The sequence below is a fragment of the Lynx rufus genome, unplaced genomic scaffold, assembly GCF_022079265.1.
Source record: "Lynx rufus isolate CCGP_SWC_20201006 ecotype Redwood Valley unplaced genomic scaffold, mLynRuf1.p SCAF_17, whole genome shotgun sequence".
In the NCBI taxonomy this organism is placed as follows: domain Eukaryota; kingdom Metazoa; phylum Chordata; class Mammalia; order Carnivora; family Felidae; genus Lynx; species Lynx rufus.
In genome coordinates, this window is record NW_025814831.1 from 13,265,902 (window position 1) to 13,280,467 (window position 14,566).

At 39.8% G+C, this 14,566-nt stretch overlaps 1 protein-coding gene across 2 annotated transcripts in view; it reads left to right on the forward strand.

The window, feature by feature from the left end:
* TRIP11 (thyroid hormone receptor interactor 11) overlaps nt 1–14,566 on the forward strand; it is a 62,859-nt gene that overhangs the window by 37,494 nt on the left and 10,799 nt on the right. For both annotated transcript variants that reach the window (XM_047080209.1, XM_047080210.1), the window contains exons 14-16: nt 1,858–2,021; nt 3,517–3,620; nt 8,153–8,252. In XM_047080209.1, coding sequence (XP_046936165.1) covers nt 1,858–2,021; nt 3,517–3,620; nt 8,153–8,252 — 368 coding nt within the window. The remainder of the gene's footprint in view (nt 1–1,857; nt 2,022–3,516; nt 3,621–8,152; nt 8,253–14,566) is intronic.

Sequence of the window (14,566 nt, forward strand, 5' to 3'; positions counted from 1 at the left end):
GTCTCTGCCTCGCCCCTACTCACGCACGCACATACATGCGTTCTCTCTCTCTCTTTCTCTCAAAAATAAATATTAAAAAAAAAGTTCCTGAATGTTTAAAAAAAAAAAAAAAGATTCTCTCTCCCTCTACTGCTTGTGCACGTGCACGCTGTCTCTGGGCTCTCTGCCACCTTAGCCTAATTTCGCACTGTCATCTCCATGCAGCCAAAGTGTCTTAGTCCTTTAGTTAGGGCTACCGTTTTCCTGTTTCTTCTGCTTTTTCGTTATGTTCCTCCACCTGAAGAGCGGGCCTGATTCCTAACACTTCTGTTAATCCCACCTCTTCAAATAGCATTTCCTTCATGAAAAATGCTTCATTTAGCATCCCACTCCTCCAATTCAAAACCAAACCCTGGTGTGATGTTTTTCTTTTGAATCTGCATAGTGCTTCGTTTGAGTCTTTGGTAGTACACTTCTATTTTACTTTAGGGTACAGGTCATTGTTGACCCATCTTCTGTCATCACCCATCCAGTGGAATGTAAGGTCACTGGGAGTAAGGATGATGCCCTTTATTTTGTACCTTCCCGCAGCACATGTTCTTACATGTAGTTTAATAGATGTTCAGTAGTACTTGTTGAATGAGTGACTCAGATCTATAAACCAGATTGTAGTATTTTGAGCCCTTACCTAACTATAGTAACACCTGGTATTAACTTTTTGAGTGACATCATGGCTCATCTCATCCTTAAAATCACTGTTGAGTGATATGCTAACCAGCAACGTTGCATAAAGTCCGGGAACATCTGAGGGCAGAGTTCAGTCTCCTAATTATTAATTTACTACTCTTCCCACAAGGGGGTGCAGTTGTGTAAAGTTTCTTCAAAGTGAGCTGCCCCTTAGTGGGCTCTAAGGGACTGCTCTTGAATAAGAATTTATTAACTGGATATTAAAAACCCAGGAAAGGCTATTGCAGTGTTTTGTTTTTGTTTTTGTTTTTTTTGCAATCATTATACGTCAAGGAAGTACATCAATGACCTAAGCCTGGGTAGGTGCTACATAAATCTCTTCAGAATCTCCGATTGATTATTTGTGGCGGGGGTAGGAGTTGTTTTATTTAACGTAAGGAGAAAGAAAGACGATAGTAAAGGGAATTAACTCGTAATCAGAAAATTTTGTCAATGGGATAGCCTTTGGGAAGTTGTGAGTTCACCATAAGTGCAAGTGTCAAAAGCCAAGGAGGTGTCAGAATCCATTGCTTGTTGGGTTGGAAGCTGGACAAAATAACTTCCAAGGCCCCCTGCAACTTACAATTTTATGGTAAATTACATCTTAGAGTTTTAGCCTGGAAACATGAAAGTTGCAGGCTATTTGTAAATTCTTATTATGCTGGTGTTTCTTGTTTAGTCCAGCTTATTTGTAAATTTTTATTATACTGACGCTTCTTGTTTAGTCCAGCTTCTAATCTTTAAAATGACTGCCATTTGTTCAAAGTCATTTTCATGGGAAGAATGAGTGAATTAACAAAACAGGGAGAACAAAGATCAGAGGGACTCTTCAAGTTTCTTTGAAATCTAACATGAGTTTAATGCAATAAGATGTAAGGAGGGTTAAATTCATAGAGACAAAGTGGAATGATCGTTGCTGGGAGTGGAGAGTTATTGTTTAACGGATGTGGAGCGTCCCCTGGGGAAATGAAGTTCTAGAGATGGTGGTGGTGATGGTTGCCTAACAGTGCGAATATACTTAGTGCCACTGAACTGCACATTTAAAAATGGTTAAAATGGAGGCACTTGGGTGGCTCGATTGGAAGTAGGGAAGATGTTTTATGTGGTTAAAGTAAACAGAAACAACTTGACTTGCATTCTTTTTGTTTGAAGCCATCAAGCCAGTTTGCAGGTAGAGTCCTTGCAGGAGCAGCTGAATGTGGTCTCCAGGCAAAGGGACGAAACCGCCCTGCAGCTGTCCGTCTCTCGGGAGCAAGTGAAGCAGTACGCTCTGTCGCTCTCCAACCTGCAGATGGTGCTAGAGCATTTCCAGCAAGGTGAGTTGTGCGGTCAGGCTTTCAGTGAAGATAAATTATTGTAGTTCCTGGGAATTTGGGCTTATTTTGGTGCTATTTTAAAATAGGCATGGGGAAGTCTTTGAAAGGTTACCCACTTGTAGGAGGAAACCAGTCAATGTAGACTTTTTATGGTTAGGCCTGGAGAACATGAACTCCATATGGTAATTATTAAAAACATGTTTTGGTATCATATGATCCGTGAAGGTGAGAGTTGGGAAAGGATGAAGTCACATAGAAAGGATGATCATGTGATGAAGAAAGGATCACTAGAAACAATGCTTAAGCTTTGAAATACTGGTCAGAGGTTAAATATGCTTCAGAGAATTAATCATTGGGAATCACTGTCCTTTGAATATTGATTAGCTTGTTCTCAGTTATTCATCTCGACTTTGAGGTAACTACAGTTTCTAGTCCGGGTGGAAAATACTTTTCTGGAGACACGGTAGCTATGACCATAGAGCAGTTTTATGCTGATAACCAAATATGCTTTTTCATATCTACCCACCATCCTCAAATGTACCTCCTTTAGGTCCTTCATTGTACCCATCCGTTTGTTTATTCATACATTCAGCAGTGATTGGCAGTGAATTAACTGCTAGTGAGGGGCAGGTGATTAGGGGATATGAGGCTTATGAAGTAACAGGGGTTATAATTTTGTGCCTAAGTACACTTTTAAATTCATACATATGTAGATCTTCAGGCTTACTCATGGTTGAAATCTCGAATTTTATTTTTTTATTTTTTTATTAAAAAAAAATTTTTTTTTGAACATTTATTTATTTTTGAGAGACAGAGACAGAGAACGAGCAGGGGAAGAACAGAGAGAGAGGGAGACACAGAATCCGAAACAGGCTCCAGGCTCTGAGCTGTCAGCACAGAGCCTGATGCGGGGCTCGAACCCACGAACTGTGAGATCACGACCTGAGCTGAAGTCAGTTGCTTAACCCACTGAGCCACCCAGGCGCCCCGAAATCTTGAATTTTAAAATAAGAAGTATCTAGGCCGGCTATACCTAACTAGAATGGACATGTGTACAGAGTTACATGGCCATAGAGAAGGCTTTGCCAAGGAGAAGATATTTGAGTGGCGTTCTGAAAAGAGGGAAGAGTTTGCATGATGGACAAAGTGGAGAAGGATTTATGGCAGAGTAAAAACTAGGGCATATATAATTTTCTTGTTGAGACATTTGAACTGTTTTTGTTGAACTATTAAAATTGCAAGTGGTTTGGGGGCACCTGGGTGGCTCAATCGGTTAATCGTTTGCCTTCAGCTCTGGTCATGATGTCACGGTTCATGAGTTCAAGCCTCGCATTGGCTTCTTCGCCGTCAGCACGGAGCCCACTTCAAATTCTCTGTCACGCTCTCTCAAAGATAAATAAAAGTATACGTGTTAAAAAAAACTTTTCAAGTGGTTTAAAATGCTAATTTTATCACATAATTGCCAAATACTAATGTAACTTTTTTTTCTCCTTAGAGGAAAAAGCTATGTATTCTGCCGAACTAGAAAAGCACAAACAGCTTATAGCTGAATGGAAGAAAAAGGCAGAACATTTAGAAGGAAAACTGATGTCATTACAGGTTGGTCAAAATAATTTTCTCTTGTATGTATTATTATTCATGAACAATTGTAGAGTTTTTGTTTTAGAAATAATCTCCTAAACAGTTAATTTTAGTAAATGTTGTTTGAGTGGCTACTTGTTACCCTATGTTTTGGCCTAATGATGGATGGGCTATTCAGGGTTTTCTCCGTGTGACTTAGAGTTTCGAGGAGACAAAACACATGTAAGATGATGGGAATTTTTATTTGTATTTATTTTTACTTTTATTTATTTATTTACGTTTATTTATTTTTGAGAGGGAGAGAGAGAGTGAACATGCAGGGGTGGGGCGGAGAGAGAATCCCAAGCAAGCTCCGTGCACTGTCATTGCAGAGCCTGATGCAGGACTTGAGAATTCACGAACCATGAGATCATGACCTGAGCCGAAGTCAAGAGTCAGATGTTTAACCAACTGAGCCATGCAGACACCCCAAGATGGTGGAAATTTTAATTTTTTAGCATAGATGAATGTTTTAGGGGACACTAAAAAAATTAATCTACACTTGTAACTATAGTTTTCTTTTTTCAACTAGATACATTGAGCACTTTATTTCACATGGATTAAAATAATGTAGATTATCCTTTAGATCTTTTTCTTTTGCAGCATAATCCTTTAAAATGTCCTTTTTTTGGGTGCCTGGGTGTCTCAGTCAGTTTAGCATCCGACTCTTGATTTTGGCTCAGGTCACGATCCCAGGGTCGTGGGATTGAGCCCACATTGGGCTCTACTTTGAGTGTGGATGGAGCCTGCTTAAGATTCTCTCTCTCTGTCTGTCTCTCTCTCTCTCTGTCTCTCTCTTTTTTTCTCCCTCTGTCCCTCTCACCTGCTCACATGCATGTGTGCATTCTCTAAAATAAAAAAATAACAATAAAGTACCTTTATTAGATTTCATATGTACAAGAATCATATATAAAATGTAGATAAAATGAACCCCCATGAAGAGAGATGACATGAAAGTGATTTACTTTAAGAATTTAAGGTGAACTTTTCTAAGTTATAAGTAGACTTTGTTGATAGCTGGTGGAAAGTAATGAGATTTGTTTACCTGTTGTTAGTAGTAAATATGTTGTTCAGGTCTATTAAATTCCTAATAAAAGAAGACATAAAGTTTTGAAATTTTTATTAATTACCGAGTGGCTGCAGAACAGTATTTAGATAATACATATACAATATAAGAATAGCAATACTGCAGATAACCCCTTGCCACCCGGTAGAAGGAAAGAAATGTTGTCCTTGGAAGTTCCTGATGCATCCTCCATATCTCCTCCCATCATTACTACTTCAGAGAGAACCACTAGTCCAAAACGTTATGCTTAACACCCCTTGTTTTTCTGTATGGTTATCACATATGTTTGCATCTCCATATGGTACACTGTATGGTTTTGCATAGTTTTGAACTCTGTATAAATGCAATTTTGAAATGTATGTAAATTCAATAAATCTGCAAGTTGCTTTATTTCACTTAGTATTCTATCATATTGATGAGTTTTAGCCATTTTACTGTGTGTTCCTGTGGGTGCATGGCTTATTGTTTTCACTGCTGCATTTATTGCATGAATGTATAATTTATTTACCCATTTTACTGATAAAGGACATTGCCATTATCTGCTATCTTATCTGTATCTTGATTGCAACTGCTGAGTCCTGAGACATGTGTGGGCAGTTTCAACTTTATTCAGTCATGGCAAGTTATTTTCTAAAGCAGTTGTGCTAATGTATTCCTACCAGTGGTGCCGGAGAGTTCTTGTTTTGTGTCGTTAGCAACAGTTGGCATTCTCAGTATTTTTAGTTTTTGCCAATGGACTAGGTGGGAAGGGCTGTCCTCCTGTGGTTTTAATTTTTATTTGTCTGACTGCTAATGAAATCAAGCATCTTAAAATTTTTTTTTTTATTTTTAAGAGAGTGAGCGGGGGAGGGTCAGAGAGAGAGAGAAGCGGGGGGGAGGGAGGGAGGGAGACACAGAATCTGAAGCAGGCTCCAGACTCTGAACTGTCACCACAGAGCCTGACGCGGGGCTTGAACTCACAAGCTGTGAGATCATAACCTGAGCCGAAGTTGGGCCCTCAACTGACTGAGCCACCCTGGCGTCCCAAAATCAAGCATCTTTTAATATGTTTATTGGCCATTTATGCTTACTTCCTGGTCAGCTCATTAATACATTTAAACAGATATTTTATCTAACACTTTGAGTTGTTTCCAGTGGGTCCAGAGAATCACGTCTCTGATACTGTCAGAAGTCCAGATCTTTTTTTTAAACCAGCTTTATTCGTTTATTTTTTTAAGTTTAAAATGTAACATATACTTAGAAAACGAACAAAAACTATGCAGGAAGTAGTAAAAATAAGAGCTGAAATTAGTGAAATAAAACCCAAACAAATGGTAGATAATACATATACATGAAGTCTAAGTGTTAATTTGAGAGAGAGTCTTAGCATAGTTTTGAGCTTTAATAATTTCTTAAATAGAAATGCTATGGGGTTGAAAAATTATGGGGTTGAAGGTTTATTTAAATTTCTTTTATACTAAATTTAGTTTTGTGGATTTCAAATATTAAATTTTTTATTTAACATCTTTAGCTCAGTCCCTCTGTGTATCAGTTAGGGTTCAACCTGAAAAGCAGAACCAGTAGGGGGTGTGGGGTGTGTAACACACCCCCACAGTGATATATGTGATATGTAGAGGTACACACCTATGAGGTTTATTCTAAAGAATTGGCAGTGTGATTATGGGAGTTGGTAGTCACAATGGGAAGATCCCATCACATGCAGGCTGGAACCCACAGGCATAGGCCAAAGGTATTCTCCACAGATGGTCAAGAAAGAACAGCACAAGCAGGACAGAACTCCATGGGGAGGGCTGATGTTGCAGTCTACAGCAAGAATTTTTTCTCCTTTTGAGGGAAGGCTCAGCCTTGCTTCAACTAGCTCAGTCAGGTCCACCCTGATTATTCAGGATAAATGCCTTCCTTAAATTCAGTTGATTAGGGGCTTTGATTACATTTGCAAAATACCTTCACAGCAACATCTAGATTATGTTTGATTGCATAACTGGGGGCTGTCGTCTATCTAAGATGACACATCAAAAACACTGTCCCTCTGATTCAAGAAGGTAAAAGTTGACCTGAAATTTACATGGGCGAGTACTCTAGATAGCCAAGAAAATTGTGTGAAACAGCAACAGTAAGGAGGGGCTTGCTTACTAAATATCAAATATTGACTAGATGAGTAGAACAGAAGGAGAATCCGGAAATAGAGCTTAGGATACATTTGAGCATTTAAAACCAAGCCCTAAACTAATTTCAACTTCATGGAAACAGGATAGGTTATCCAACTGATACACGACGTTGCCACAGCTGGCTGTCTGTATGGAAGAAAATAAAATTGGATCCCTATCTTATACCATATACGAAAGTAAATTCCAATTGTATTAAAGCTTGCATTCTCAACTGGGAGTGGTGCCGGAAACCTGGGGCTGGTTTTGGTTGGGGTCTTCTGGCATTTAGTGGGTGGGGGCCAGGAATGTCAAAAGCACACCTACTGAGAAACACTGTTTGGAAGGTGTAAATATTAAAACAACTTTGCAAGGAAACCTGGAAGACCACATGTAGAGTCTAGGGGCAAGGAGGAGCCTGAGCAAGACTAAAACTCCAGAATCTGAAAGCAAAATAGGACATGTTTACTATAGACAGTTTAAACACTTGTACATGGCAAAAGGTATTATGCAGTCAATAGACAAATGACAGATCTGGCAAATAATCCTTGTAGCACTGGTGACCAAGGGTTCACGTCTACCCTACAAGGTGCTTTTACAAACAACAAGAGAAAGTTTAGTAGAGAAATGGGCAAGGTATGCAAAGAAGTTTTCACAGAAAAGCACCCCTTGGGGAGCCTGGGTCCTCGGTTCAGGTCATGACCTCGCGGTTCATAGGTTCGAGCCCCGCATCAGGTTCCATGCTGATGGTGTGGAGCCTGCTTGGGATTCTGTCTTCCCCTCCACTGCTCGCTCTCTGTCTCTCAAAGCAAATAAACATTAAAAAAATTTTTTAATTAAAAAAAAAAACCTATGAATTTCCTATAAACATAGAAAAATGCTCACATTCACTAGTAGAGAAATAAAAATTAATAAAGTAATGACATGTCATTTTATACTCATCAGGCTTGCAAAAATTAAAAAGACCATTTGTTACATTTCTTGACTTTTTTTATATCTGCTTTTTGTAGTTTTTATTCTCTTCTTGTCGCTTTTTTTCCCCCTTTTGTCACCATACTATCTTTTAGTAGCATCTTACTTACTTACTTACTTACTTACTTACTTACTTACTAAGGGAGCTAGTATTGTGCTGTGAAGTACCAGTTCTGTCTTTGATACTTACTGTGTGAACTTGCCTGAGGTCACAGTGGTACAACTTCATCAGCTGAATAGAAGAGGGTTGATAGACTCTGTCCTCCAGCCATGTAGTTTGTGAAGTAGTTCTTCCAGGCTGCTTTTTAACGAACTTCTCTCTTCCTCAGGAGCGTTTCGATGAAGCAAATGCTGCGTTGGATTCGGCATCGAGACTTACAGAACAGTTAGATTTAAAGGAAGAACAAATTGAAGAACTTAAAAAGCAAAGTAGGTGTTTTTTCTTTTCCTTTTTTTCCTGGCAACACTAGTGCTGAATCAGGTGTAGTCTTCTCAGAGGCACTGGTGCCGTTGAGTGAGACCAGCTTCCACTGGGTGTGACTTCTATTTCCATCTCCCGCGACCAGCTTGCTTCAGTTTTAACACGGTCCTCGTGAAACCAGAGTCAAAAGTTGGCCTTGCCTATCCAGTTAGTTTTCCTGGATGTTGAGGCAGTCCAGTTGTGTTGGGTGTCACCCTGTCGGTCATCAAGGGAAATGATTTTACTGACCTGACTTTTTATGGTTAGGCGTCCCTGATCATTCTGTGTTCATCCTACCTAAAGCCCTCGGACGTGTTAGGACAGTATTCTCGAGCCAAAGAGTAACTTCTTGTGGACTGAACCTCCGGCCATAACTAGCCTTTTATGATTATGGATGATGCTTTACAAATAGACACTCATTTATATAATGGTGTGATGCTTATAAGATGAGCCCTGCCAGTTCCCTAAGGTGAGTCTTGTGCTTAGGATTGTCAGTTGGGCCTCAAGTAATCAGGGGGTTCATAATGCTTTGTTGAGTCTAACCGCTGACTAAGTTGGCATCTCATCGTTCAGTCTCCGGTTTAAGGGTTCCCGGAGAGTTGAAGCTATTCTAGGGCTGCCTGCAGTAGGTGGTGATCTCAGGTTATCAGAAAGGTGACCGTGGAGCCTAGAAATGTACCACCTTTAGTATCTGGGTTGGGTGTGGTAGCACCAAGGCACGTAATTAAAGGAATTAGGTACCTCAGAATGTTTTATTAATGTAAAATAGAAATTAGAAATAGGCAAAATTAGGAGGAGATGGCACAGCAGAAAGAGACACTGCCGGCTGACAGAAACAGCGACTTGGCCACGAAGGAGGCAGGCAGGCAGGAGCCACCGAAGCACGGGTACCAAAGGACGAGCCAAGCCAAAGGAAGTTGTCCTAAACTAACGACAGACAGCAGATGAGAGAGTTTTAGGAATATGAAAGACGGGAAGCTACATGATGTGAGGTCGTTGTCCTCAAGATAATGATTTCTGAGGCAAACCACTGCCCAACTGAAAGTCCTGTGTCTGCTCTGTTGAACTTGGCCAGCCGTGGAGCTCTAAATCTCATAGGGGGCGGGGCTGGGCAGCCAGGAAACAATTCAAGATGGAGCATCATGAACATTTTATGTAACATATACTCCGTCACATTTAGTCTTCTCTTATTTACTCTTCACAAGCAATTGTAAAGTAGGTGATACGAGTTCCATTTTATAAGTCAAAGGAACTGAGATTTGAACCCTTAAACTCTGATCTTTTTGCCCTTGACCAAAGCTCATATCTTTCCATGTTACTTTGTTTTGTCCTGTCAGGAAGATGGTTATTTATAGTTTGATTTCTATTTTGTTCTGTATATCTCCGTCTCCTTTAAAGATAGGGCAGCATCCTCTGTACTGTGCCCTACATGTCGAAAAGATCGCTCCTATGGGAAGGCCATATTTATTGGGAAAATGCCAGAGCAACTGTAGCATTATCTGAAGACATACGGCCAACCCAGAGAGGACACACTGGGTACCCCAGGGATTGGCCAGAGAACTGACAGCTTAGGGTAGCGCTGGACTAATGGAAGTGAAAAAGCAGTATTCTAAGCCAACTCATTGGTCTGGGACATGCCAGTGCTGTATGGTATGCTGCTATGTAATATTTAAGGCCACATCCTCTTTTAGGTATCTACCTGAGTCATTTCCAGCAGATGATGGTAAGATTAAAGATTCTGTGTCTTACTGTAGTTGCTAAATAGTATGAGTCCCTGTGCTACTTAGGACTTGTTCAGACACTCACTTAAACTCCCAGTAGTAGAATATATCAGGTTCAGATTATATCTGACAAAGCTTGGGTGGCCTCGGTCCCTACTGATGTAAAAAGCTACAGTTACCATGCAGTCATGCAGTGTGAATGTGTAGGAACTTTGGACTCATTTTGTGTGGAGTAAATATTAGCTTCAGGAAAGCTCTGGTTATGCTTGAGGTCAGGCAGGTATTTGAGAGGTCAGGCAGGAGGCCAGTGTTGCACAGACGGGAAGGGGAGTGAAGAGACAGTTCTGTTGTGTCTTTAAGTCATTCTCGCCATTTACATTCTTGCCTCTTCTTAACAGTCTGTTTTCTTTTATTACCTCAGTGCTTAATATTGCTTTTCTATCTGTAAACACAAATGTGATTTTATTTTCTTAAAGCTGCACTCTTGATTTGATAATATAAATAAGACCTTGATTGGCTTGGTTGTTTCAAAAGAATCACTGTATATTTTCTTTCATAGATCATTAAGTACTTTAAATGTTGATTGATGTTGTAATACTGTACTTTATTTTTAACACAAAACTTGGCCAGACAGCGAAAATATTTGCCAGGAGAAACAATTTTGAAAAAGACAGATTGACTTTTGTTGCAAGAAAGTACATAGAGACTTGAATTGTAGAAGCAAAGCATTGTTTTATTTCTAAACATCTGTAGACTGATGATTAGTTTATACGCAGTTTCAGCATTTAAACAATATTGGGAAACTCACCTTAAAAGTGGTATTTTCCTCAAAATGCTTGGTTATGTTCTTGCTACCAGAGATGAGATGATTCATTCTGGTCAAACGTATGAAAAGGGAGCTATTACGTATAACACCAGTATGAAAGCAGTAGGTCTTTGATGATTTCAGTCGTTCTTAGAGTCACAACTGTTAGTGCTAAGTACTTGCAACAGTAGGTTTAGGTTCCAGGTATTTGCAGGCCTTGTGTGAAATGTATGAAGGTGCCTTATCAGGCATTAAGTAATTAATGAGAACCGACGACTTGGCTTCATGTTAGATGCTGTGTGAGATGCTAGATAGGATCCTTTCTTCCAAGGAGTTTAGTTAAGTAACATGTAGCGTAGATGCAGAATAGGTTCACAGAGTAAGACAGTGATGTGCTGCAGTGGTCATAAAAGAGTGTGTATTTTCTTCTCTAAGAATCTCATTGAGGGTCAAGGGCATTCTGTGGAGGGAAGGATCTTGAGCAGAGCCCTAAACTAGTAGTAGGGTTTCACCCCCAACATGTAAGAACGTCTCTCTCCCTTGCTCTCCTAGTGTGACCCCTTTCTCCATAAAATAACATTGAAAGGAAACCCTATGATCCTATAGGTGCTATATTTTCATAGAGAATGTTGGCTGGTAGAAGATCTATTGCTTTCCTTCTTGCTATAAATTGTTCTTTCAGCATTTTACCTGCAAGTGTTTTTGTTCAATACAGTTCCAAAGACTTACTTTGCACACCATCCTGTATTCCTGACTTTCAAACTTATGACACTGGTCCTCTGTGAAGCAAATAGGATGACAGTGTCTTTCATTCACTGTTCTGAACTGATCAGCGTTCAGAATTTCTGTGGAATTGTCAGACACGGGGAAGTGTGCACCTGGGGAAACCTAGACTACAGCTGAACTATTAAAAGATCTGTGATCTTGCTGTATTTATGGCCAGATTTGACATTTTCCTTCTTTCACTTCTTGTTCTCCACCTTCATCCTTGAGGTCAGTTCCTGCTTAAATGAAAAGATGGGATAAAATTGAAGTAGAAAGCACAAAATAGTTCTTGTTTTGATAAGTTATTCAGAAGGATGGTGAATGTTACGATACATGAAGAAAAAGAAGTTTTCATAAGCAATACAAATTTAGATTCTAGAGTTGGAAATATCTTTTGGTATGTCTGCCTGTCTATGGCTGCGCCTTAAAGGACCCCATAACTAAGTTTGTTTTGTTGGTGTGTGTTTTTTTAAAACTATCTTCTAGAGCACTTTTAGGTTTACAACAAAATCGAGAGGGAGGTATAGGTGTTTCCCATGTAACCGTTTTCCCTCCATTATCAACATCAGTCACCGGAACGGTACTTTTTGGGTTTATATACCAAGGATGAACCTACAGTGACACGTCATGATCACCCAAAGTCCTCAGTTTACCTTAAGGTTTACTCCCGGTGTTATGTATTCTATGTGTTATATATTCTAAGGGTTTGGGCAGATGTCTAATGAATTACATCATGATAGTGTCAGAGGATTTGCGCTGCCTTAAAAGTCCTCTGTGCTCTCCACCTGTTCGTCTCTTTCCCCCTCCCTCTACCCTCACCTCTGGAAACCGCTGATCTTCTTACTGCCTCCATAGTTTTTGCCTTTTCCAGAACATTATATAGTTGGAAGCAGACAGTATGTAGCCCTTTCGGATTAGCTTCTTTCACTTAGTAATATGCATTTAAAGTTCCACCGTGTCTTTTCATAGTTTGGGAGCTCATTTCTTTTTAGCGCTGAATGATATTCCATTGTCTGGATGCACCACGGTTTATTTATCCACTCACCCACTGAATGAAGGACATCTTGGTTGTTTCCAAGTTTTAGCCATTATGAATAAAGATGCTATAAAGTTACGAGCGCAGGATTTTGTGTGGATGTAAGTTTTAGCTCCTTTGTGTAAATACTGAGGAGTGTGGTTGCTGCAGCGTATGGTAAGAGCATGTTTAGTTTTGTAAGAAAGCGCCAGACTCTTGCAGAGTGGCCTCACCACTTTGCATCCCGCCTCCTGCTCACTGGCGCCTGCTGTTGTCAGGGTTGCAGCATTTGGCCGTTCTGACAGTGTGTGGTGATACCGTGTTATTTTCATTTGCATTTCCCTGAAGACGAATAATGTGGAACATCTTTTCATACGTTTATTTACCATCTATACATCTTCTTTGGTGAGGTTGTCAAGGGTTTTGGTTCATTTAAAAATTTTTTTAGGAAATTTTGGTGACTGCTTTTTTAAAAAATGTATAAGTTGAGAATGGAAAATTACAGTGTGTAGTTGTGTTTTTTTTTTTTGAAGGAAATCTAAAAGAATGTATAAAATGAGTCCCAATAAACCTACTGTAATATGAAGCATAAAAATAGGTTTTAAAGCTACAAATATAAAAGAGATTTAAAATGTTTTTCATGGAACTACCTTTATGGTGCTAGATGGTAGAGTTTTTATTTTAAATAAAGACATTCCGTTTTCCAGGACATGATTTATACAAGAAAACATATAATGTCCTGTTGAACATAGGCCAAATACATTCCCAGACGCTTTGTTACCCAAACCTTTTGAGGGATTTCTTTATAGATGTTTTTGGCAGAAGTGGTGATTTTAGAGGAAACATATAAGAAATACCAGATGCAGTTTTCTGAATTGCCATAAATGGTTAAAAAATTATTTGTGATGATATAAACATCTGGGGGTATACTAGACAATGCCAAGATTTTAGTTAAGAAAAAAGTTAGTATCAATTAGGTAAATAAGCCCTTTTAAACTTAATGGTCATATTTTTAAATGTGTGTTTTATTAATTCTTCTAAGTACAAAGGGAAAAGTATATTGTGTAGAGATGAGAATGTTTTGAGTTAATGTGTTTTGTGTATTTTCCCTCATATGGATGGGGTAATTCAGAACATAAATCATGTATTCTTTTTTGTCCTGTGTTCTGGTCTTCCCAGATCCTCTCCCTTCCTAGAGAAAAATGAATCAGTCTCGCATTTACTTCTCAAAAATTCATTGTTTCCTGCTGTGTCCCTGGCACCAGGATAGGCACTGGAGAGAGAAAGACAGGGGACCGGTACTTTCAGGAGGCTTCTAGTCAGCCACGAAGGGGAAGGTTGCATGTAATCACAAATAGGCAACAGATTTCAAAAGGAAGGAACGATTCATACTACTTGATGATGGTAATGTGGAAGGGTGGAGAAGGTACAGTATACCGGACCTCACCTGAGTGACTAATAGGTCCAGCCAAGCAGGCAGGAAGCTGGGGAAGAGCGTTCTAGACGGAGGGAGGAATTCACATACCTGAAACTGGCTGAAGTATCTGGTGACCGGTAACGACCAAAGGGAAGGCGGAGGTGGAAGTGGGTAGTTAATGTGGAGAAACGAAACTGTAAGTGTGGATCACAAACACAACTTACAAACTGGGGGCCAAGTCATAGTCAGTGAAAGCGCAAGGAGGACCAAGGAGAGACAGTGGTGAATCGGAGAGTTCCTCACGGAGGCTCCACCCGACCGTCGCCACGCAGGCGTGTAGGCCCAGCGCTGCCAAATCTCCGGCTCCTTCAAGAGACACTGGAAATGCAGACTTTTGTGTGAAATATTCCAGTTTTCTATGTGACGCTGAATTTAAAACAACCTGTGTGGGCTGAAAAAGCATTTTGGGGGGCCAGATTGAGTCAGTGCTCGTTTGCAACAGGGAACTTTCAGAAACGAGTTGAGGCTCAGTCTGCCGCTTAGCGTTTCGTCATTGTTTT